The following is a 27,598-nucleotide window of genomic DNA, read 5'->3' as shown; positions in this document are numbered from 1 at the left end:
CGCGGGCCAAACAGGCACTGCTATGTGAAATCTCCAGTCAAAGGCACAAGGGGCACTAGCACACCTGAGTGCAGTGCTGATAGGGATACCACTCTCAGAAGAATAAGTATTTTCTCTGGGTTTTTTTTCAGTTTGTATACTTGGTATATTCGACAGCAATTTTGTGTATATTCTATTTTAATTTGTGTTTCCTCTGTATAGTCAGTCGATTTCTTCTGTTAGTTGTGTGGATCTTCCACAGAAGAAAAGGGGAGAGGAAATAACTGTTATAACTAGGAAAACTTGGTTGTTAAACTACAAGATTTGGCAGGGAATACTCAAGAATATACTGACTACTTTTAACTCATGTTTTGCCAATTACTTAGTTTCACATTTAACAACAAAACCCTTCCAAACCAGAAACGGAATAAAATGATGTTATATATCTATCTCAATAGCCAGAAAGTAGGTTGTGGGACTAACAAATATTGTTCCTAGAGAGTAAGTTTATGTAATATCTATCTTTTAGTATTTTCAGATTTAAATGAATGTAGTTGTTGCCTTCTGATGCTTGGTGAAAGTTGTCACACAATAATAGTGGCATCAGTCTTTAAGTGTTCAAAACTTCAAGGACTTCTAACCATTTGCAAACACCCTTAAGTCAATTAATTAATGATACAGTAAATGATAACACTATGTTTGGCAGGGTGTGCAACTGGGAGTCCTGACAAATCTAATTAATTGTACATCAGGGGAACTGAGCTTATCCTTATATATTGTGCCAATAATGAGTGTGTAATGAAAAAAGGAGCTTAAACATTACTGGGATTTCACTAATAGGTCGCCAAGTCCTGGTTAACCCAACCTTCATATATAATTATTTAAGTTCAGATGTTTGACATGTTTGTATCAAGAAACCATTTAAAACATGGACATTCAGGTTGAGATAACCATGTAAAGAAAAATCATGTAAAAGAAAAAAATTAGTCAAGCAACAGATTGAAATAAAAATGACTATGGATCCATAGAATAGGTATAGAAATTTATAACAATGCCTTCTTCTAAACGAGTTGCTATTTAAATATCCTAGGTAAGTTTTGAGATAATTCTTTCATATTTTAAATGGCTTAATTTATTAAAATGTTCATATTTTTACAACAATTTTAATACTTATGTTTATGGTCTATGCATACAGGTAAACATCCCTCAGGTTGTAAGTGGCTGTGTATTTTCTAAGTACAATCATTACTGATGTCACCAAATAAAAACACACAATTATGAGAAACTGTTTAAAAACAATCCAAAAAAATCAAAAAAGACATTTATCAGGTTTATTTAGATTTGTGGGAAATATAAAAAGGTGCCTATCCAAACACCATAGAACTTCTGACACACAATAAAAATGCAAACCAACAAGAATAAAAGCAGTCACTTCCCTCAAATAGAAATGTGTGAAAATGACAGTCCATTCCAGACACTGATCGCAGCTCAAAATACATCCACCCCAACTTTCAGTTCCCCCTTGCCTCTACAAAAGCATAGAAAGGAGATGGGATTTACAGAATTCCCTATAGATGGATTTAGACCATTTCAGAACAAGGCGCCTCATGTAAAACAATCTGCCAGAGGCTCCTTTTCTATTAAACCAACTCCATTAAACTTGAATACCTCCACTGACTTCAGATGCAGCAGCATGGCACAGAGAAAAGAGGCTCTCTCTCAAAGAGCCACACCCTAAAGCCATTTTGGACTTTGTAGGTCAAAATGGCACCTTAAACTCCTCTCAGAAATCTACAGGTAACCATCACACATCATGATGCAAAAAAGAAATTCCACTTATCAATTAAGTTACCAGCTTCCAAGTTTAAGATGTAGCATCATGCAGAATGTATTGCAATAGTCTAAAATCAAAGTTACAAATGCACAAATTATATTAGCAAGGTTCACATCCAAAATCTCATATCCATTAGCCAATGGAGGAAGAGGGGGAAGTGTCCTGGTCATTGCTGCTGCAATCTCTAACGGCAGCAAGGATCCAAAAGTATGCCCAAGATCACTAAATTGAGTAAGAAACAGTGGGTTTTGTGCCTATCCTATTAGCTTCATTTCTGTTTTATCTGAACTGGGCTTTAGGCAGCTGGCACTTGTGGATCAGACCAAATGGAAATATGCAGCATATTGAAAACACTGCATCCCTATGTCATCTTACCCTGCTAGTTACCCCATATATGCAAACAAGATGGGCAACAAAATAGGAAGAACCCCAGAGGTCAAAGAGCAATCCTCCAAAGCACTCTTAAGACTAGATGGATTTTTCAACTACACTTTTTTTTACCTCCTCCAGAAAACACTGATTCATTGAAACCAAAAATTTTGTTAAAAAGGTTTCTCAGATCCAAGATGGAATTTTTGGTTAAAAACAAAAGGGACAGGGAGAGAGACCTACTCTAGAATAGCCAACAGATCTGAGGTATCTTGGTACTACTAGAGTTGTGTTCTCACAATCTTCTCAATACTCTTAACCAAAAATGGTAGATGAAAGACTAGGTCATAGATGTTCTCAATCTGACCAACTAATTATAATAATAATAATTATTATTATTATTTTAAGCAATGGCCTCAAAATAGCTTCCTTTACAGATCAAAGCACCATGCTAGGCAGGTACTGACAATTTCTGCCAACAGTAGATTTAGTTCTTCCCCCTCTCTTCCACCAGCGTTCGCTAGTCAGTCAGAATACAGATATAAGTGTGACTGTGGGCTGTGGCACAAATATTTCCAATACTTCTAGGACCTCAATGAGAGTCATTACCGGTTACTCCAACATCATTTCTCTTGCTTCAGTTGTTGCAGGCCACTCAATAAATCACAGTAACCTGTGTAGATCAAACAAGGGAAAAGGGATCCTAGGGGTCATTGCAGGAACAGTTGAGGCCAAAAGATCAGTCCTACTAACGCAGATGTCGACATGGCAGTATAGGTATCTGAAAGTATACTAATGAAAATGCTATATAAAAATATAGATATTATGATTATCTTTTGAAGAGAAGAGGCAACACTTTCTCACAAGACTCCAGGTATAAGTCTATATGGATGTTAATGTTACTAGTATTGACACCATATCAGAGCTTTGTAATATATCAAATGCCCTGAATGGGTCTTGAGGGTTTGGGGTTTGCTTGTTTTTTCTTTTTGTTTTTTAAATAAATGGAAGTACTATAGTAGGGTCTCTTTGCTACATTTATATTTGTGAAACAATAGTTTTTCATTTAACTAACAATAAAAGATATACTTTTCAGAAAGCAATTATTTTTTGATTTAATCAACCATTTTAAATCAGAAAGAATATATATATTCATATTACAAATTTAAATATTTACATCCATATTCCATCATGATTTTTTGTCCAAAATGCTATCTACTTCAACTGGAGTTCTATACAGAGATTCCTGAAACTTAATGTGAACAGAGCAGCCAAAGATAATTGATTGGCTGGATCTGAAATTCTTAAAAGATTGTGACGGAAAATACCCACTAAGCTATAAAGAGTATTTCCAAATAATCTGAAGAGAACTTCCTTTCATCACAGTAAATATGTCAATATCTAAGACATCTGCTTTTGCTGATGTCAAAGTCTGATGTCACTTATATTTTTTTATTTTTTATGTCAAAATATGAATGCTGACTGCATTCTTCTAGCCACATTATCCAATATTCCAGAGGAATGAATCTGCTCAGCAGGGCTTGAAACACTTCCCTGCAGGCTTCCCTGCCTATTATGTGCAACCAATTGGAAAGTCCTTCCTCTTTCAATGTGACATGTTAAGATCACAAAATGTGTTGCTTCTGCTTCTGCTACAAGAGCTGCAATTCATGATCCAATAATGCAGGGAACAAACTATACTCTCTTGGGTAGAGTGTAGGCTTTCAAGCAAAGCAAACTGTATACAGAATAAGCACTGCAATAGCAGAACTGCTGAGGCCTGAATAAATATAAACCTTTAGCTATCTGGGGACGCAAGGAAGAACAGAAGACATACAACACTGATAGCTTCGTGACTGAAATTGACAATTTAAAAGTAGGATTCGGTTTACAGGATTTTTTTAAATCAAGACAACATACATTTGGATAAAACTGCTAGTCTAAATTATTTTTTTAAAATACACTATTCAAATAAAATAGGTTTGAGTTAACTGTCACCACTGTTTATAATACTCAATGTCTGCAAATAATAACTTCTTTCTGTTGTCAATTTTGTCTTTGTCTATTTGGCAAACAATTAAATTTTTTCTGTATTTCTAATGGAACTGTAGATTATTGCTATCAACATAAACTTTATAGTTCAATAAATAATATGTATTATCCAAAACACGTTCCCTTTCAGCTCAGAATGAGTTTTAAGGAAGGCCAAATCTTGGGACTAAACTATTTAAAAGTGTGACTTTACATGAAAAATTGGTATTTTAACTACATGCCAATGTTCAAATTCCAAGTTAAATTAATCATGCTGACAGTAATTAAAAAAACAAAACATTTTAAGTAAAAAACACAAACTTTAACAGCATGAATTAGATATTATAAAACCAATTTGGTTTTTATTTTTTCATTCTTTTTTTCTACTGTCTCACAGTTTTCTAAGCCATCTAGAATTACAAAAAGACACAAGATCACAGTAAATAGAACAACTTGATCAAAACAGCATATTACATATTCCAGTTCTCTTTCCATGTATAGTTTGTTCGGGGACTTTTGAACTTATAACTGTATAGACTCTGATTCTGCTACATGGTGCACACAGACCTACAACTGTGCAGAGACTTCAGTTTGGGGTCCCCTCAGACACCTTGCAATATTAAGGTCATAGAGCAGAGCATAAATTCAAATTATTACTCCAGCATTATGCTGGTTAGTAGTTCTGAATATGTAGAAGATCAAAGTAAATAGGAAAGTTTAATAATTAATTTCCAGAGAGCTCTCAAAAGGGTAGCAAAAAAGGGAAGATCAAAAAAAAGCCCTTCACCTTTAGCCTATTAGAGTCTGCCAAGTTAAAAGCACAGAGTAAGTCTATTCTGAGTACTGTAGCAGCCATTCAGAGTGGCTGCTACAGTTGTTGAAAATAAGCCTCAAGAGGGACCTGGCTTTGCAGAATCCCAAACCTCAAAGTTAAAAAAACATATGGCTGGGAACACAGTCTCCTTCTAACCCTAAATACAGAACCATAATTTTGTGAAGAAAAATATCCATGATTTAAACATTCTCATTCTCTCTCAGTATTACACAATATTTCTGTCACATTTGTTTTGACCATCCAGGAATGGCAGGGATTAAAATAAGCATTTCTTCTGATTTAAAATGACTGTTTTTAAAATTACATTAATTTTCTCTCTCCTCCCAGTCCTTTTACCCATAATTGGCCTACATTAGACAAACATAAAAATCCAGATCATGTCCAAGAAAACATGTTCCTGTAATACTAAAGATTTAGCTTTTTTCACATACACATTTACTCCAATATAACGCTGTCCTTGGGAGCCAAAAAATCTTGCCGTGTTATAGGTGAAACCGTGTTATATTGAATTTGCTTTTGATCCGCTGGAGCATGCAGCCTCCCTCCCCGAGCTGCTTTACAGCGTTATATCCAAATTCATGTTATATCAGGTTGCATTATATCAGAGTAGAGGTGTAGTTGTACTTTTAATAAATTTTCAAAATTAAATGATCTTACAATTTTAAGTGGCTAATCACTTTGGTTCACTCCTTTTGTTCAAGGAAATGTCAACAGTTTTTTGCAGCTCCCATCTCACATTTCATATTGGTCCGTTTAAAAAGTCAATATTTGCCAACAGCTGCCAACCTGTGCTACCACAGCTATCAAAATATTTCCCTATACTTGAACTAGGAAATAACTGCTATCTCAAGTACTGTGGAGTGATAATCTGATAAACATGGACTTTTCAATGGTGGCCACTATCTATGAAGAAACAGAAATTCTGATCCACTGACTGGCCTTCTACATCTCTGTACAGAATCTGTAATTGATGAAATACTCTCTTCATAAATGACAAACAGAAGAACCAATTATTCTACAGATTTTCCCCATCTCTTTCAGTTTCTCTGTCTTCTCTACTATCTTCTGACCTCAGACAATACTTCTATGACAGCCCAGAATTGAACCATAAAATACTTAACCTTGGGTCCTCTTCCATACAGTATCCACCAGGCTGTGTTACACAACCTCCCTTTTGTTCCCTTTTCAGAGATTCTCACTAGAGAAAATTAGAGTTCTCAATTAATCACAATTAACTCAAGCAACTAACGGAAAACAAATTAACTCGATTAAAAAAATTAATTGTGATTAATTGTAGTTTTAATTGTACTGTTAAACTAATAGGATACCAACTTAAATTTATTATATTTTTTCCAAATATATTGATTTCAGTTACAACACCAAATACAAAGTGTACAGTGCTCACTTTATATTACTATTTTTGGTTACAAATATTTGCACTGTAAAAAAGATAAAAGAAAATAAATAGTATTTTTCAATTCACCTCATACAAGTACTGTAGTGCAATCTCTTTATTGTGAAAATGTTATTTACAACTTACAAATGTGGATTTGTAGGCTCTAAAGCAGGAGTCGGCAATCTTTCAGAAGTGGTGTGCCGAGTCTTCATTTATTCATTCTAATTTAAGGTTTTGTGTGCCAGTAATACATTTTAATGTTTTTAGAAGGTCTCTTTCTGTAAGTCTATGATATATAACTAAACTATTGTTGTATGTAAAGTAAATAAGGTTTTTCAAATGTTTAAGAATGTTTAAAATGTTTAATTTAAAATTAAATTAAAATGCAGTATCCGGGCAGTGTGAGTGCCACTGAAAGTCAGCTTGCATGCTGCCTTTGGCACGCGTGCCATAGATTGCCTATCCCTGCTCTAAAGTTTTACATTCTTTTGGAGTGCAGTTATGTAAAAACAAATAATTCTATATTTGTAAGTCGCACTTTCACAATAGATTGCACTACAGTACTTGTATGTGGTGAACTGAAAAAATACTATTTCTTTTGTTTATCTTTTGTACAGTGTAAATATTTGTAACCAAAAATAATAATATAAAGTGAGCACTGTACACTTTGTATTCTGTGTAATAACTGAAATCAATATAAAACATAAAAGCTGTGTTATCTGGCACTTTACCAACCGGAAAGCTCTAGAAACCGGCATTTACTTACTTATTACAGTGCATGCATTTTGGGGGTACGTGGGATTCCCCCAAACAGTGTATGCACTGAGAACGGCCAACAGAGATGGTGATGGCGTCTCTGAACATTATGCATCTCTTGAAACCTGGTGAACCAAGCATTTTTAGGGTCACTAAATTTGAGGTAAAGACATTTGGGGGTGAGAGAGGTAAGGTACTAATGAAAACTTATCTAAATAAGCAAAAAACTAACTGCTACAACTTTGTCTAAGGAAAAGGCTATGAAGAAGCAAAAAGTAGTGGGACTGCTAGACTCAGTTTCAAGTCTGGGATGGCAGAAAAGGAACTGGGGAGTCTGAGCCATGCATGCGCTGCTGAAGCACTGGTGATATGCAAGGCAGTCACCATGCGTGCGCAGCCCATACAGCACTGCTGCGAAAATCTCTGATCAAGGGCACAGGGCACCTTGACCTTGAGTGGAGCACCCACATGGAAATCTCTCGAAGGAGGAGGATGGTGGCCAGAGATAGGGAAAAAGGGAGAATATAGCACATCATGTGAATAGGCCTCTTGCCACGTGCCATAAGATGTTGCACACAGGGCATCTCATCTTTATTATTTGCACATAATTAAACAATTCTCTAGAAATCCTGAGTGTTTTTTTAATGGGATAGTCAAATTTTAAGATTTTTTTTTTAAACTTAGGTTACTGGGTCTAAGAAGTGAGCCCTTAGATTTCAAGGAGCTGGAATAATCTCACCAGCGACTGGCAAACCTTTTATGTTTGGTAGAATACTTAATTCTGTAAGGAAAACTCAGCCCACCTTTGTTGGAAGCTGCTAGTGATCCAATATCTTAGGCCAAATGTACATATGAACTCATGCAAAAAAGGGGTTGGTGATGGTACCTAATCAATGATGAAAAAAGAGTCCTTCAAACTATTTTGTTGAGTTTTTAATTAGATTCTCTTAACTCAAGCATAGTGATGCTTTTAAATGGAGTTGGCTGAGCTGCCACCCAGTATAGGCTGAGCTCAAGTTAGCACAACTCCTCAGTTGCTAAGACAATCACCCTGTGCTGCTAACAAAATCATTCTGTGGTGCTTTCGTAATGTTCCATAGTGTGGCCTCTCTCATTTGAGCTAGGAAGAGTTAATTGGAGAGTACAAAACCCAAGTTAACTCTGCAGTAAAGTCAGACTTTGAGATGGAAGGGTTAAGCTCAACACATACCTGTACCAACAGAAATTACTGGCAAAAATTGCTATTAAAAAAAACTTTTTCTCTAGGCAGCAGGGAAGGCAGAGTGAGATAGAAAGAGATCAGTTAATATAGTGAATAATGATAAGAACCTACATAGAGAACAGACACAGAGTGGACTTAAAGTAAAGGGACAGTCCTTAAAGACCAGGAGTTGCATGCCTTGATCCATACTGAATAAAAGTAATAATGAAGATTTGGAATTTGTGCATAGTGGTAGGTTTACATTCATTATTATTAATCATACACGTAAAACATTGTAGAAAGAAATTGATAAGCCAACTTAACTCATTACTGAAATGCAGTCACCTCTGAGATGAAAAGTGTCAGCTAGTTAAATAGCTTACAGCAATAAAGTATAGTAGTTTTAGGACAGGAAATAAAGAATATAATTTTCACCGAGAACCGCAGGAGTAGTTTATGTAAACAAAATGTAACTACCCAATTTGAAATTTAACCAGCACACCAGAATTTACATTTCTACTCTTCCTCCCAAAAAATGCCCAGGCATTTTTAACAGTATAAGTAATCAGGAACTCTGTTCCCAGCCTCATCTAAAATGAGGCCAATTATCCTCCAGGACTATGTTGGGGAATAGATTAAATACTGATACACTGGGAAAAGTAACACCTCATGAATCATAGACATCACTTAAGTAAGCATCTAGATGTTCCGTGGAGGATTCCTATTCATGATTGTTCCCAAAAAACCATGGGGTGGAGGAACAATTTCCAAAGATACACAAATCGAAGCAGTTCTTCAGGTTTTTGAAATCTTAATGATCTCGGCATTTGTCAAAACCGCTATTTTGATGTTCGCAAAACAATACATATAACCAACAGCCAAACTTGGCCTATCCAAGTACTGCCCCAGCTCAGCTCCCCTTGATGAAATCTCACAGGATTACAGCAAAATGTGGTATGTCTGCAGGCATATATATTAACACAATTAAGACACAGAATATACGTAATAAGATTCCAGATAACGTCACTCTGGGTATGTCTATACTGCAATTAAAAACCAGCAGCTGGCCCATGCCAGTTAACTCAGGCTCACAGGGCTCATCCTCCGGGGCTGTTCAGTTGCGGTGTAGATAGTTCGGCTCAGGCTGCGGTCCAAGCTCTGGGACCTATCCACTTTGCAGCCCAAGTGTCTACACAGCAATTAAACAGTCCCTTAGTCCAAGCTCCACGAGCCTGAGTCAGCTGGCACAGGCCAAATAAGGGTGTCTTACTGCAGAGTAGACATATCCTCCGAGTGTCACTCTGAAGCCTAAATGTCTGAGTCAGTGGGAAGCAATGGAAGCAGCTAGCTATAGGCATGGCTGGGCTCTTTTTGTTCAGAATATCACCAGGTTCAATCATCACTAGGTTACAAAGTCTATTACTACCCAATTTAAGTTCTGAGACATTTATGGATTACATCCATGCAGGGTACAGGTACAGTAAGACAAGTATCTACACCATGCCAAGAGTTCAAGATCATTGTGATGTGAAAGATAACTCAACCAATAACCTTCCTTACTCTAGAGCTTATCTGCATGTAACAATTTCCTTGGTTGTATGAGGGAGACTTGGACTGATAGTGGATTACTTGGCCCAAATGCCATACACGTGCACCCAACTGCTACCTACACAAATCTACACAAATACATAAATCTCCCAACAACACAAATCATCACAAAAAGAATACCCAATAACCCAAATACATATAATCCTTCAGCACAGCACACATCCCTCATTCACCTAAAGCACAAATCCATATAACTCTCCCAGAACAACACAACCCACACACAAAACAAAACAACTACCCACACAATAACCCCAATCATCATTCTAGAATCTCAAATGTTTGTTGAGTCAGTATAAAGTGGTGGAAACAGCTATGGACATGGCTGAGGGCTTTTTTTGTTTAGATTATTACCCATTTCAATCATTACTTGGATTCACTGTCTGTTACCATTCAGTTTTTAAACTCTTGGCCATTTTTGCCTTTTTTTTACACAAAATTTAGGAATTACACCCATGTGACAGCAAGGGATTTCAGCTATTGGTATCTCAAAAAGATACATTCCATATGCCCTCAACAGTTTTGATGTCTTTTCTATATTTTATTAAAGGCACATAGGCTGCAACAGTTAACTGCAAATGGTAATTGCAGTTCCCCTTATAAAGTGTTTTATGGGGACTGTGGCCACAACCTACCAGCTCAGGAGTTTTCTGATGTCTGTGTATTTTTAAGCAACATCAAAACAGTTTAACTACTTAAATAGCTGCTTAGTGTGTACAATAATTTGCCAAATTTATAAACTGCCAAGAAAATAAATATTTCATTTTACTTGTCTACAGTAAAACTTTGCAGTGATAATTGATTCTTTAATATTTGATAAATATTTGGCCAAATCTTAGTTGTCTGATGTGTCAGATATCTGAACTGTTCTTTCAACTGAAGTTATAAACTCCTTGGGGCATGGACTGTAACTCTCTCTATGTTTTCTACAGCACTAAAACCAGTCATTACATTCAACATATTATAAAATAGGATTTTTTTAAAATCACATTTTAAATAATTTTTTAAAACACTAGAATTTCTAAAAAAGTTGGGGGAGAGCTATCAAGTTGCTAATATTTAGAAAAGAAATCCAATTAAATATTGAACAACAGGAAAAGAAGTGTACACGTAACAGTACACTATAATGCACACCATATTACTTAGATACAAGAAATCACCGATAGCATAATATTTTCCTATAATGATTAGCTTTATACCAGGAGGGTAAGGCAAAACAGGATGGCTGAATTACAACCACGACCAATGAGATGGTTCTGAGAAAATGGGGCAATTAAGCCCATTCTATGGATGTAACTTATATTATTGCAGATAATATTAAAATTTCAGTGGGTTTGGTAGTACACTCCACTGGAAGCCATATTACAGATAAACAAAGTGATAGTATATGCACTCTTACACTTTCAAACATAGAAACTAATAGGGCAGAGAAAAATGTTTATATAATATGCAAATTTATACTGAATCCCACATACAGTAATACTTTATTATTCATGAAATTCTGTGTGCACAACTCAATTCAAAATTGTTACAATTCCAAATTCATCACCTTTCAGATGCTTTTGAAAGTATTTCTTTCCATATACTTTGCTAAAACTGGGGGGAGGGGAAAAATGACAACTTGTTTTCGTGTAAGTTTTCTTAAACATGTGTGTGTGTGTAGACTTTTGAAAATATTGTACAAAATAAAAAATATATTCTAACAAATACTAAAAAAAAATCCAATGTTTAAACTGACCAATATATGGAGGACAAATCATAAAACAGACTGTGCACACAGAACATTTGTCTAGCTAAGGCCATGTCCACATGAGAAGGTTTTTTCAGTAAAATCAGAAGTATGAATTTAAACTGATATAAGGCCTTGGTCTACACACAAAAAACGTGTTCAATATAACCTATGGTGCAAATTTAAACCTATGTAGTTAGAATGGGATAACCGCCTATTCAGATACTCTTATTCTAGTGTAAAGAGTGGTAATGGGCGGTGGTTAGTTTCTGCTTTATTTTGTTTATATTTCTTGGGAAGGGGCTTAAGTTATACTGAAACAGGCTACTCTTATAGCAGAATAAGAGTGTTAACATGGGAGGTTACACCATATAACCAATAAAACTTTGCCATGCAGACAGGGCCTGTCTTATAAAAAAGAAAAACCTTTAGATTCTTCCAGATTCCCTTTTATGAAGGAGGTGAATAAAGATAAGCAACAGATTATCATTTTTTCACACTAACCCAGGGAACAGATTCTGTAACAAAGCTTGTCTGAAGTTAATATTTTTATATCTATATCTATAGATGTCTCCCCCATCTCCTCTCCACCCCTGTCCGCTCTGTCCCTCCCCCATGCTCCTGTGTATAAAAAATGAGAATGTAAGTAATATTTAACAAATGTATACTATATATCTATTACAATAAATACTGATATTACTACTAATAATAATGGTAGCCCTAGAGAACCAAAAGATTCTGCATTTCCGAAACTCTAATGAGTGGTGGCTGGGAAGTATCCAAAATAAGAGAGGGTGCTGGTATAAGCAATTAAGATAGCATCATCCACCCCTCTGCACCCGAACATTATTTCTGACATTCCTTACCCTCTAAAAAATAATTTCTGATCTCTCAAATAAATTCGGCCAATCAGCTGAATTATTTTGAGATATTTCTTCCTCCTGAATAAATTCTGCTTTCTGCCCAGCCCCAAATAGGTCCTCTGCTGTAACACCTTCCATTGTTCCCATGGCTCCTCCTGAAAATAGGCAGCCAATTCCCCTCTGCTTATCTGCTCCTTTTCCCTCTCTCACAAGGTCATAGATGTCCTTTGCTCTCCCTTTTATTTTCTTCAACAGATCATGAGCTCCCATGCACTTTCTTTCACCCCTCCTCACCAGTTCACAAACCCCTCATCCTTTCCCTTTCACAACATTCACAAGGTCAGAGCCTCTATCTCCTCTCTTTTAAATTTCACCTTATTACAAATTCACAGCCCCTCATTTACTGTCTCCTTGAAATCACCCACTAGCCATATCCTCATACTCTAGCGTGTTCTCACTCACACACACACATATACCTGCTGTATCATCATTCACACACACATACACATACACACACACACACACACACACACACACCCCTACCTGCTGCTGATTCCAGAAGTGGAGCTCTACACACAACATTTAAGTCAACCTAACTACATTGCTCAGGGCAGTAAAATTTGTTTATCCTTAGCAACATTTGGAGGTTGACCTAACTCCTACTTTAGCTGCAGCTAGGTCAACAGAATTTTTCCATCAATCTACCTGCAAATTCTTGGAGGCAGAAAAAATCCCTTCTGTCGATGTGGGAAGCATCTACACTACAGTGGCACAGCTGCAATGACGTAGCTGTGTCACTGTATTGTGGACATACCTTGACATTGCTAGGACTCTTTGGACTTCCCTGATTCTGCCCCAAGAGAACTGAAAAAGCATGTGCAGTCCTCAGAGTACTTTCTCCTTTCTCCTTGGGGCTACACCTGCATCAGCTGATCTCCTCCCTGGCTGCATTCTATGGCCTTGTCTTCACAAGGAAAAAAGCGTGTTTTTAATATGCATTAGCTCCTCCCTGCCCTAAACTCTACACTGACCCACTAACACACATTAAAACTACAACTTGCTTTAACTAACATATATTAAAATTCTAGTGTAGACAACACATGCTAGCTAATACATGTTAAAAACACATCTTTTTCCTTGTGAAGACATGGTCTATGGTGTTGCTCTGCTGAAATGACGGGACCCTGCCAGCTGGCTCCCTCCCTCCCTCAGATGCACTCCATTCATTTATCTAAGATAGAATATTTTACAAAAGTTTGTAGCCTGGAACAAACAGGAATATCCACACTAGCCAAATGCTTAACTTCACTTGAGTTAATTGGCAATCAATTAATTTACTCAGGAGGAAGAAAACACTTTTCTTCTAGACATAATATATGCAGTACTGAAGGGCCAGAATCTGCCAGGGACCCTGTATAATTAAAGGTGGCATATTGACATAAAACAACTGTCCAAAAATATCTGTACATTTATAAAGACTGATTGTAACAACTTACTTGTATATTTATGTGCAAATATTTATCACAATAACGATCATTCATTTCTTCTGGGCAGGGACCTAATCTTCACACCTGTCTATAAAGTTGTCAGTAAAATGTTGGCATCATACCAATACTAAAAAATAATAATTCAACATAATTTCAGTTCATATTATTTTTCCTGTGACATGCTCCAAAGTTTGAAAGTATGCATATTTCTATATGTACGTGTATAATTGTGTGCATAGTATGTAAATACATACATATACACACATTGATTTACTTACTGTAATAGTGCTTGAATGTTATATACACGTATAAGACTAACAGTACTGACAACAGCTAACCATAGGATGGGTTCATAGATTCCCAGTCCAGAAAGGACCATTGTGATCATCAAGTCTGACCTCCTCAATAATACAGGCCACAGAACCTCCCCAAAATAATTCCTAGGGTATCACTGAGAAAAACATCCAGTCTTGATTTAAAAATTGCCAGTGATGGAGAATCCACCACAACCCTTGGTAAATCGTTCCAATCATCAATTACTCTCACTGTTTAAAACTGGTGTCTCATTTCCAGTCTGAATTTGTCAAGCCTCAACTTCCAGTTACTGGTTTCCCATATACCTTTCTCTGACAGATTAAAGAGTCCTGTGGAGCGATAATCTGACCCCTGGCCTACATCATTTTCAAAGGCATATTATTTGCTTGCACAGTTTACTAAGTGATCCAGATCACTCTGAATTAATGACCCGGCCTCTTCATTATTTAATAGTCCCCTCAATTTTTGTGTTATCTGCAGACTTTATCAGTGATGATTTTATATTTTCTTCTAGGTTGTCATAGTATAATTCCCCACTCTGAACCTTCGCGTCCGAAAGATGGGGTACCAGCATGAATTCCTCTAAGCTTAATTACCAGCTTAGTACTTGCAGCGCTGCCACCAACCAGGAATTCCAGTGCCTGGTATACTCTGGTCCCCCCAAAACCTTGCCCGGGGACTCCCAAGACCCAGTCCCTCTGGATCTTAACACAAGGAAAGTAAACCTTTTCCCTTACCGTTCCCTCTCCCAGGCTTCCCCTCCCTGGGTTACCCTGGAAGATTACTGTGATTCAAACTCCTTGAATCTTGAAACAGAGAGGAAAATCCACCTTCCCCCCTCCTTCTCTCTCCCCCTCCCAGACTCTCTCTGAGAGTAATCCTAACAGAGAGAAAATAACCTCTCTCCCCCACTTCCCTCCTTTCTCCTCACCAATTCCCTGGTGGATCCAGACCCAGTCCCCTGGGGTCTCACCAGAATAAAAAAACAATCAGGTTCTTAAACAAGAAAAGCTTTTAATTAAAGAAAGAACAAAACAGTAAAAATTATCTTTGCAAATTTAAGATGGAATATGTTACAGGGTCTTTCAGCTATAGACACTGGGAATACCCTCCCAACCTAAGTATACAAGTACAAAGTAAAATTCTTTCAGCCAAATACAAATTTGAACTCCTTCCAGCCAAATACACATTTGCAAATAAAGAAAACAAACATAAGCCTAACTCGCCTTATCTACCTAGTACTCACTATTCTGAACATATAAGAGACTGTATCAAAGAGATTGGAGAGAAACCTGGTTGCACGTCTGGTCACTCTCAGAACCCAGAGAGAACAACCACCAAAAACTAACGGCACACACAAAGACTTCCCTCCCTCAAGGTTTGAAAGTATCCTGTCCCCTGATTGGTCCTCTGGTCAGGTGAGAGCCAGGCTCACTGAACTTGTTAACCCTTTACAGTCAAAAGAGATATGAAGTGCTCCTGTTCTATTAACCCTTAACTATCTGTTTATGACATAGGTCATTCAGAAAAATAATAAATAGTATAGGGGCAAGAACCAATCCCTCCAAGGCCTCACTAGAAACACACCCCTCAATAATGATTCCCCATTTACAATTAAATTTTGAGACCAAACAATCAGACAACTTTTAATCCATTTAATGTGTGCTATGTTAATTTTATACCATTCTAGTTTTTTAATCAAAATGTCATGTGGTACCAAGTCAAATGCCTTACTGAAGGCTAAGTACTATTACTCATTCATAAGCCAATTTTTTTTTTAAGTAAAAAAGGGACGCATCAGAGAAGGGGGTTGGCTTATGAAAGGGTATAGAGAGGGAGAGGTGGGATACAGCCCCTCTCCACAACAGAGGGAACAAGGAGAGGCAGCACAACCAGAAGGGAAGAGACAGGGCCCAAGTCTCTCTGCTTCTGACCACACTGCTCTCCCCCCAGCCTCTGAAGTAGCTGCAACTCCAGGGCTGGCAGGCTGCACACATGCTGCTCGGCCCCGCCCCCCAGAGCAGGCTGTCGCTGTGCAGACCGGATGCCGGAGCACACTGCGGCCATGCCTCCCGGCCCAGTCCGCTGGCACATGCTGCAGCCGCGCAACCCAGTCTGGCCCGCTACAGCAAGCTGCGGACGTACTGCCCAGCCTGCCAGAGCAGCTCCAGCCATCCCAGAGACATCCTCCCCTGTCCCTCCCCAGATAAGGTGGGAAGGGATGGGATGGGGAGAGTGTGGGGGTCCCGGGCTAGGGGTGGGGTCATGTGGAGGGTGGTCACAGGGATTACTCCCCTGACACCCAGCTTCTCCCCGCCAAAAAATTTCCCCACCAGTTGCTGTCTCGAACCATCAGGATAAGCAGCTGGCACGCCGAGACACTTTGTTTACTTAGGTTCACCTCTGTGCCTGCAGACTCTCGAGGTAAAGAAACCATCTTGGCCTACCAGCGGCTTATCCTCTTGGCCCAGGAGCCAAAGTTTGCTGATTCCTGAATTATAGGGTCCGCTTATGAATGGGTCATAAAAATTTTCCATTTTTACTTATCAATCTTGGTGGTGGGGGAGGGTTGCTTTATAAACGAACTGACTTATGATCGAGTATATACGGTATGTTAAATCAACACTATTACCTTTATCAACCAAATCTGTAATCTCATCAAAGAAAGATATCAAGTTGGTTTGACAGGATCTATTTCCAGAAACTTATGTTGATTGGCATTAATTATATTACTGTCCTTTAAGTCTTTATTAATTGAGTCCCACATCAGCCACTCCATTATCTTACCCCGGATCGACGTCAGAGTGACAGGCCTATAATTACTCATGTTGTCCCATTTACCCTCCTAAAATATTGGCACAGCATTAGCTTTTTTATAGAACCATTTATATGCAGGGCTGGAAAGGACTTCGAGAAGCCACCAAGTCTAGCCTCCCTGTACAAACCTAAACTTAAACCCTGACAATCCCTGACAGTTGTTTATTCTAACAGTTCTTAAAAACCTACAACAGGGATTCCACAACCTCCTTTGGAAGCCTATTCCCGAAATTATCTACCCTTAGAGTTAGAAAGCTTTTTCCTAATATCTAACTTAAATCTCCTAATCTAAACAATTGATCACAGTTCTCTTTATAACAGCCCTTAACACATCTGAAGACTGTTATCCTCATAAGTCCTCTTTTCTCAGAACTAAAGATTCCCAGTTTTTTTTAACCTTTCCTCATAAGTCAGATTTTCTGCTGTGCCCAGAACTGGACACAGTTCTCCAGCTGAGGTCTCGCACATGCCAAGTAGATTGGGAGAATAACCCCCTGTGTTTTACATACAACACTTCTATTAGTACATCACAGAATGATATTAGACTTGTCTGCAACAGCATCACATTGTTGAGTCGTTTTCAATTTGTGATCCCGTTATAACGCCCAGGTCTTTTTAATAGTACTGCTGCTCAGCCATTTATTTCTCGTTTTGTAGTTGTGCATTTGATTTTTCCTTCCTAAGTGAAATATTTGGCACTTATGTTTACTGAATTTCATCTTGTTGATTTCAGATCAAGTCTCAAAATTGTCAAGGTCATTTTGAATTCTAATACTGTCCTCCAAAGTGCTTGTAACCCCTTCCATCTTGGTATCATCCACAAATTTTATAAGCATGTTCTCCACTTCATTATCCAAGTCATTAATGAAAATATTGAATAGTACCAGACTCAGAGTGACCCCTGAAGGATCCCACAAGATACACCCTCCTAGTGTGACAGCGAACCATTGATAATCTCTTTTTCAATACAGTCTTTTGACCAGTTGTGTACTCACCTTATAGTAATTACATCTAGACCACATTTCCCTAGTTTGCTTATGAGAATGTCATGTGCATCTGTGTAAGAAGCCTTACTAAAATCAAGATATAACATGTCTACTGCTTCCCCATCACTAGGCCAGTAATCCTGCCAAAGGAAATTAGGTTGGTTTGGCATGATTTGTTCTTGACAAATCCATGTTGGCTATTCCTTATAACTCTATTATTCTCTGGGTACTTACAAAGTGATAGTTTAATAATTTCTTCCAGTATCTTTCCCGGTACTGACTGGTTTATAATTCCCTGGGTCTTCTTTGTCCTCCTTCTTCTACACTTCTGGAACTTCCCCAGTGTTCCAAGACTTATTGACAAATCAACACTAACAGTCCAGCAAGCTCCTTCGCCAGCTTTTTCAAAACTCTTGTATGCAAGTTATACAGATCTGCTGATTTTAAAATATTTAACTTTAATAGCTGCTGTTCAATACCCTCCTGAGATACTATTGGAATGGAAAGAGTGTTATCATATGATTGACTACATCATCTGTTTTTCCCCAAATACAGAACAAAAATATTTATTTGCCTGTATGTGCCTTTTCTGCATTATTATTGATAATTCTACTGTTTACATCTAGTAATGGACCAATACCACTGTTAAGATTCTTTTTACTCCTAATATTCTTTAAAATCTTCTTATTGTCCTTAACTCTGCTGGCAATAGAGTTTTCCTTGTGTTTCAATGCTTCCCTTATCAATTTTCTACATTTCCTAGCGTCTGTTTTATATTCATCACTATCAACTTCCCCTTCCTTCCATTTGTTAAATCACATCAGTTTTTAACCAACACAGCCGTCTTCCTTGATTTTGGCTTTTTGGGGCATATAGTAAAGTGTACTTAATTGGAAATTGTTTATCACTCACATTTTATGATTACATTCTTTATACCAGCTGACTTGTCTCATAATTGTTTTCAGCTTTCTGAAAGTGGTCATGATCACTTGTTTCTAAGCTACCATACATTTTTAGTTCTGTGATGCAATATTTATGAGTTTTTTACTGTTGGCACGATAAGACTTCTAGCATGTGTCACTCAAATTAATGTCCCTCATAGTCACATAGCTCTGTTTTCCTACACATTATAGATAAGTGCATAAGAAGGCAGCCATCCTGTTCCCTACTGTAATTTATTGGTATCTAAGGCCATGTCTACATCTAAAATTTTGCAGCGCTGGTTGTTACAGCTGTATTAGTACAGCTGTATAGGGCCAGCGCTGCAGAGTGGCCACACTTACAGCAACCAGCGCTGCAAGTGGTGTTAGATGTGGCCACACTGCAGCGCTGTTGGGCGGCTTCAAGGGGGGTTCCGGGACCGAGAGAGCAAACCGGGAAAGGAAACCAGCTTCGCCGCGGTTTGCTCTCTCGGTCCCGGAGCCAGCCAGCAAACCGCAGGGAAGGAGACCTGCTTGCTCGGGGTTCCGGGACCGAGAGAGCAAACCGGGAACGCCGCGGTTTGCTCTCTCGGTCCCGGAGCCAGCCAGCAAACCGCGGGGAAGGAGACCTGCTTGCTCGGGGTTCCGGGACCGAGAGAGCAAACCGGGAACGCCGCGGTTTGCTCTCTCGGTCCCGGAGCCAGCCAGCAAACCGCGGGGAAGGAGACCTGCTTGCTCGGGGTTCCGGGACCGAGAGAGCAAACCGGGAACGCCGCGGTTTGCTCTCTCGGTCCCGGAGCCAGCCAGCAAACCGCGGGGAAGGAGACCTGCTTGCTCGGGGTTCCGGGACCGAGAGAGCAAACCGCGGCGAAGCTGGTTTCCTTTCCCGGTTTGCTCTCTCGGTCCCGGAACCCCGAGCAAGCAGGTCTCCTTCCCCGCGGTTTGCTGGCTGGCTCCGGGACCGAGAGAGCAAACCGCGGCGTTCCCGGTTTGCTCTCTCGGTCCCGGAACCCCGAGCAAGCAGGTCTCCTTCCCTGCGGTTTGCTGGCTGGCTCCGGGACCGAGAGAGCAAACCGGGAAAGGAAACCAGCTTGATTACCAGAGGCTTCCTCCTTCCACGGAGGTCAAGAAAAGCGCTGGTGAGTGTCTACATTGCATTACCAGCGCTGGATCACCAGCACTGGATCCTCTACACCCGAGACAAAACGGGAGTACGGCCAGCGCTGCAAACAGGGAGTTGCAGCGCTGGTGATGCCCTGCAGATGTGGACACTCTCAAAGTTGCAGCGCTGTAACTCCCTCACCAGCGCTGCAACTTTCTGATGTAGACAAGCCCTAACAGCCACCACCCAATACTCCATATTGTGCTTTGTGTGTTAGGACATTGGTCCATAAGCATTCAGGATCATTTTCCTCCAAGTTCTCAGTGACTCAGAAACAAGTAATGTCATTTTGACAGAGTGCCATTCCCCCTTCCCTTTTTCCCTTTCAATTATTCTTAAACAGGTTATAACCATTGATTGGAATGTTAAAATAAATGGTTATAACCTGTTTAGGAAGCATCGAGAGGGGAAAAGGGGAAGAGCGAACCCTCGGATTCCTCTTGTCACCCAGACTCCTAACATTGCCATATAGGTAATTGAGAGTTAATAGGCTTCATGCCACTGACACCCCACTCAGAGTGCCAGTGCACCTCGATCCTGATTTATAACACTTTCTATTCTAATTCTGATTCAGTTTGGATCAGAGACTGCTAGCTATTCCAGATGCTTTAGTGATGTGGATCGATGCTCACCAGGAAATAGTATAAGACTGTCAAGTACATTTCATTTATGTACTAAGTGAGAATTTTAAATTTGGTTCTCCAGAGGTGAAATGCTCATACGTTAACCCACTAAATAACAAATAATGCTAATACTGTGCTTCTCTCTGTTCAGAGAGAAATTCACAGGCCAGAACAAAATGGTTTCATTTTAGGAAAGTAGATAAATACATCTTCAATTATTGTGCTAATCTTACAAGATGGTACAAAACACTATTGTTTTAGGCTATCTTGTTAACATACTGTCCTTTACAAAAACAACCAGCTGCAATAATAAGCTGTGATCAGAATGTAAAAGATCACTGGTTGGAAAGCAATACTGTAAGAGGGTAAAATACCTCAAACAAACTAACAAAACAAATATATCATGTGCAACAAATTAATCCTATAGGTCTGGTAAAGCCTCGCCGAGTGGCTTTTGCATGTAAATCATGTGGAAATCAAATCTTGAAGTAGTTACAAAAGCTACAATTCTTCAAAGCAGATACACTTAAAAATCTATACCTTCTTTCACACCACTGTAATTTTGGGATTAGAGTAAATCTTTGGAAACAATACCTGTTCATGGCTATCTAAAATCTACTTTATAACAGGCACCAAAATACAGACACAGTTCAAAGCCAGAGAAAATCTGTGGAAATGAAAGATTATATAAACATCACTTTCCAGCCCAAATTAGCAAAACTAACATGATCTCAACAACATCTACTGAAATATCGCCATGCATTACTGCAGCTACTTGAAAGAAAAAAGCTTCTTTTACCAAAAAAAGAGATTGCAGGCAGAGCAGAGGGAAGGAACCACAACCTAAAGAAAACGAGCACACTATCAGAACTTGAACAATAACACTGACATTATTCCAGAGACCTCATAGTACTTGCTAAAAGGCATTTCCTTACCTTTTGTTGACAGGCTTCTCATCCTTCTCATAAGGCCTGATGAACCATTTTCCAATCCTTATGAAGTTTTTATCCATCAGGCATCTACAAAATAATTAAAACATCAAATTACTTATTACAATTTAAATGTTAATTCAGTAAATTCTTAAGACATTAAATTAAATTCAAGTTCTTAGCATTCACCTTCAAAGCTCTCCACAACTCTGCCCCTTCCAATTTACCTCCTTCGGTCTCTACATATCACAATCCACCTCCTTTGTGCCATCAGTAATGCCAGTCTTGATTTTGTATTTAACTGCTTCTCTTACACAGTCTTTGCACTTGCTTTGACACTACCTGAACTGATCCACCATGCTCTACTTCAAGCCTCTCTTGTACCATAATGCTTATAAGAATTAGTCAGTGAATAATGAATAAGTTCATAGAAAGTCAGAGTCAAAGATAGCTGATATTTACAAAAAGAAGTTATATGATTATATCCCTCTCCTACATCCTTTTTACATTACTTTTTTTTTTTTTTTTTAAATAATTGGAGATATACCAATCTCCTAGAACTGGAAGGAACCTTGAAAGGTCACTGAGTCCAGCCCCCTGCCTTCACTAGCAGGACCAAGTACTGATTTTTGCCCCAGATCCTTAAGTGACCCCTTCAAGGATTGAACTCACAACCCTGGGTTTAGTAGGTCAATGCTCAAACCTCTGAGCTATCCCTCCCCCCACACACACATCCCTTTCCCAGAAGCCCGGGAGCATCTGCTGGGAGCAGCGGGCAGCAGGGAGCAGATCATTGCGAGGAGGGAGGCTGGGGCTGCCTCTCTGCCTCCCTGGAGAGATGTTACAGATATAGGGCTGGGCCAATGCTTCTGTGCGAAAGAGAGAGAGAGAGACAGACACTCTGTCCCTCTCACTCACTGTTGCTGCATCCTGGGTTTAGAGGCGAAGGGCTGTATGAAGCAGGCTCTACTATCCCTGAGGCTGAGCAGAAATGTAACAACTAAGAGCATGTCTTTACTAGCAATGTTAAAGTGCTGCCTGTGTAGTCGCGGCACCAGCGCTGGGAGAGCGCTGTCCCAACACTATAAAAAAAACCCACCTCCACGAGGGGAGTAGCTACCAGCACTGTCTACACTGTCACATTGCAGCGCTAAAACTTGCAGAGTTCGGAGGGTGTTTTTTCACCCCCCTGAGTGAGAAAGTTGCAGCACTGTAGACCAGGCCTAAGAAAGCAGGCTGCTAATGTTCCCATTGTTGGTTAATTCTTCCCATTGTTAATCAATTAAGGCTCCTTTACCTTGCCAGAGTGGAGTAAAGGAGCCTTGTAAATGACAGGTTTCAGAGTGGTAGCCGTGTTAGTCTGTTTCAGCAAAAAGAATGAGGAGTAGTTGTGGCACCTTAGAGACTAAGGAATGTATTTGAGCGTAAGCTTTCGTGGGCTGAAGCTGTATTTTCCACTGCACGCATCTGATGAAGTGGGCTTTAGCCCACGAAAGCTTATGCTCAAATAAATTTCTTAGTCTCTAAGGTGCCACAAGTATTCCTGTTCTTTTTGTAAATGACAGTAACTGAATCCTCAGCTAGGAAGGTCTATGTGCTTTCTTGCTTTTTTTCCTGTGCCAGAGGCACAATGGGGTTAGATGACAGCTCAGGATCTATTTTACTTATCCATTAAAAAAATGCAGGAAAATGATTAGCAAAACTGTATGACTTTCATGTGTGAAAGTCTGAGCAATTTAAAGTGACATTCTACTTTGCAGAACACCAAACACCAAAATAAAAGTAATGTAATTTTAATGAAAATCCAGGATTATAACTGAAATGCAGGATATTGGTTACCAAGTATTTGTAACTTAATTTTCATGTGTTTAGGAAATGCTGAACAGTTATTGTGATTTTTTTTGCTGTATAGTAGCTTTAAAAATTACCAAAATAAATTAAACTGGTGTGATTATACTGCATTATTTTGACAAATAAAATACACAGAATTTTGCAATTTTGGGCACACAATTTTGGATTTCTTTTGGCACAGAATTCCCCCAGGAGTAACATACTGTCCCTCCAGTGCATCTGTTGGTCCTGCTCTGAGCAAGGAGTTGAACTGAGGTCTCTTCCAACCCTAATACTCTATGATTCTATCTAACATGGTCTCATGCAATACTGCCGTATGAAAATACACTCTGCACAGCCTCCGTGGCACAAAGGAACAACCAAGGCAAACAGAGAATAGCAGAAAATCTAAAGTACGTGTTTGAGCAAATAATTAGAGACTTTAGGCAGCATAATACATAAGCAAAAGGAGGCAGCTTCAGCCCAGATACTTAATTTAGAATAGCTGCATGACCCATAAGCCAAAAGTGTATCTTTAAGGTTCTACTTGGAGAACATACTGAGAACAGTTCCTTCTCTTTTAAACCAAAGAGACTGCAGCTCAAGAACTGTGACATGGGGAGCCAGGCTGTTTCAGAAATAGGCAGGTATTAGGTCTATATCAAACACCTTAAAACTTAACCTGGCAACTAAACAAGCACAGACTGCGAAGTACTTCTGTCATGCTTATGGCAAAAACTGTACACTTACGCCAGGGTTTATGCTAGAGAAGTTTTGCTGGTATAGCTACAATCCCAGCGCAATGACAAAAGTGTATTTTTGCCAGTACAGATGTTCCCTGAGCAAAATAAGCTATAGTCGCAAAAACACTTAGCCTAGTATAACTGTGTCTACAGTAGAGCTTTTACTGGTATAGAAATTTCAATCAAATTACACACACACTACCATCTGGTACAACTGCTTTAATCTCCAGGATGATTTAACATTTAAGGTATAGCCCTATGCAAAATACAGCACAGTCATCTAATTTAGTGGTTACAAAGGCATCTATTGCAGTAGAAAGAGGAACATCTGGCCAAAGTGGTCCCTTCTTCTCAGCCAAAGGTAGATGAAAAAGAATACTGTCTTAATTACAACTGCTGTATAATCACCTAGCAGCAACTGGGGAATCTAATTTTGACATAGAGACTCCTTGGCAAAGAGTCTCCTGTTCTTTGCAAAGAACCCTCATCTCAAACCAGACACACACACTTCACCGAATACATCTTACAGGATATTTATCCATAAAGAGTAACGTGAGATATCTACAGAAAGCACATAACTTGTCAAGATTCATAATCATCTCAAGATGTATGTACAGGTAATAATTAAGGAATAATGTATTTATAACGAAAGTATGTTTTATGTACTTGGAGTAAAAATTAGCCGTCAGGGGATAATATGTCTGAGTGATGACCCATTCACCCCACTCTGTTCAACTGGTGATGCAATGCAAAGCTCATTTGTTTGGCCTTGGTCAACCCCAAGACTTTCAATGGAAAACCATCAGACACAAGTGCAAACATTTGAAACCTCCTAAAGATAAAAAAGGAACGTTACAGTAAGAAAGGAGGTTTGCCTTGTCCATGAATAGAAACAAAAGGCTGTTTCATTTTCAGTATAACACAGAGGAGGGAAAAATCCTTTCATGGAGGAGGCATCTTGAGGCGCAAGTGTTCTTATGAAAAACTGGATGTTGGTTCCTGTGAAGCCAGCCATCTCTGCAACAGACTGAACTCTGGCAAGCAGTGGAGGGGAAGGATCTACTTTATTATATAGGGAAAGAAACTATTAATACTGAGAGAGCAAGGTTCACATTTTGTGATTTTGTTTCGCATTATAACCATTTTTTTTCCGTCACACATGTTTTTAATGGAATCTTTCTCCCTTCTCAAATAAACCTGCTTTTATTTTATTACAAGTGCTATGTGTTATAGGAGTGGTGATTTAAGGAAAAACTGGTAAACTAGGGTATACTGTACCTTTGGAGGCATAAGATCTGGTTTGTCACAGATATCCCAGTGTCAGGGCCTGGATATCTAGGGCCTGGTCTACACTATGCGTTTATATCGAATTTAGCAGCATTAAACTGAATTAACCCTGCACCCGTCCACACAACAAAGCCCTTTATTTCAATATAAAGGGCTCTTAATACCGATATCTGTACTCCTCCTCGACAAGGGGAGTAGTGCTGAAATCGGTATTGCCATGTCGGATTAGGGTCAGTGTGGCCGCAATTTGACGGTATTGGCCTCCAGGCACTATCCCACAGTGCACCATTGTGACCGCTCCGGACAGCAATCTGAACTCGGATGCACTGGCCAGGTAGACAGGAAAAGCCCCGCGAACTTTTGAATTTCATTTCCTGTTTGCTCAGCGTGGAGCGCTGATCAGCATGGACTGTATGGGAAATACTGGATCTGATCGCTAGTAGTAGTCCCTTGGGTCAGCCAGAGATCACTGGAGCACAAGCTGGCTATGGTAGCTCTATGCCAGCCAGGAATTCCTCTGTACAAAGAGAATCCCTATCGACGCTATTAAAGAAATGTTATGCTCCCCTTCATACTGCCTCAAGATGCAAAGAGGATTTAATGATGACTGAAAATCTGATCCTTAGAATCCAAAGAATTCTATATGGGGTCAAAACTTGGGCAATACCCTTTAAAAAATTAGAGGTTTTCCTTTTATAGAATCAGAAAATTTATTTCATTTTCTACAACAACACTGCAAACAAAATTCAGACTAGAGAGATTATTTTTTAAGAGTTGAAATATAAAATTATAGAAACAGTGTCTGATCTGACAATCCTTTAGAAAAGCAGCACTATATGGTCATTCTGAGGAGGAGCCCTTACATCCAAGGTGGGCAAACTTTTTGGCCTGAGGGCCACATTGGGGTGGGGAAATTGCATGCAGGGCCATGAATGTAGGGCTGGGGCAGGAGGTTGGGGTGCGGAAGAGAGTGCGGTGTGCAGGAAGGGGCTCAGGGCAAGGAGTTGGGGTGCAGGAAGGGGCTCAGGGCAGAGGGATGGGGTGCAGGAGGGTGTGCGGGGTGCAGGAGATGGCTCAGGGCACGGAGTTGGGGTGCAGAGAGGGCTGCGGAGTGTGGGAGAGGGCTCAGGGCAGGGGGTTGGGGTGCGGGAGGGGTTCAGGGTGTGGGCTCTGGCCCGGTGACACTTACCCAGAGCAGCTCTGAGGTGGCAGTGATGCTCAGAGGGGCTAAGGCAGGCTCCCTGCCTGCCCTGGCCCCATACCGTTCCGGAAATGGCCAGCACCATGCCCCTATGGCCCCTGGGGGGTGTGGGTGGGGCAGAGAGCTCCAAGCACTGTCCTCACCTGTGGGTACCTCCCCCAAAGCTCCCATTGGCCGTAGTATGCTCACCCCTGCCTTACATCCTACCACTTGAAAGACCCATAAATTAAAGACTCCCTGAGTAAAAAACTGACAATAGTTCATGCTGACCTTGAAAGAGCAGTTATAATGTATCAATAAACTGTATTTTAAGGACCTCTGAGGGGGAAAAAAAAGTCCCAAGAGGAGTCATTACAGTCTCAGTTGAACAAAATTATTTCGCTGGTTCTGTCAATTAATTCAAATGACATTACACTTTTAAAATCAATTTCTTATACATTAACTTATTCCAAAAAGTTACAGACTATGTAAAAATATCAGTAGGAGTCAGATTTAAAAAACTTAGAGAATCCAATTTAGCTTCATAGTTAACTAATGAAGTTGTGCTAGATATTGCAAGTTGCCTTAAAACAGTCCAGGATCCTACATATTATCATATTTTCTGTTATCTACAAACAAAACAGAACTAGTGGGAGGTGCAATGAAAAGTTTTACATTTGAATTTTCTAGCTCTTGTTTGAACGGAATCCAGTTCTATGTT

At 39.4% G+C, this 27,598-nt stretch overlaps 1 protein-coding gene across 4 annotated transcripts in view; it reads right to left on the bottom strand.

Moving 5' to 3' along the window:
- Positions 1 to 27,598, bottom strand: part of MED13L (mediator complex subunit 13L) — a 405,971-nt gene that overhangs the window by 173,425 nt on the left and 204,948 nt on the right. For all 4 annotated transcript variants that reach the window (XM_030582917.1, XM_030582918.1, XM_030582920.1 and 1 more), the window contains one exon: positions 21,844 to 21,927. In XM_030582917.1, the coding sequence (XP_030438777.1) occupies positions 21,844 to 21,927 (84 nt within the window). The remainder of the gene's footprint in view (positions 1 to 21,843; positions 21,928 to 27,598) is intronic.

This window comes from Gopherus evgoodei, chromosome 13, assembly GCF_007399415.2.
Source record: "Gopherus evgoodei ecotype Sinaloan lineage chromosome 13, rGopEvg1_v1.p, whole genome shotgun sequence".
NCBI lineage: Eukaryota > Metazoa > Chordata > Testudines > Testudinidae > Gopherus > Gopherus evgoodei.
Note: the sequence above shows the minus strand (reverse complement) of the source record. Positions and strands in the feature narration are given on the sequence as shown.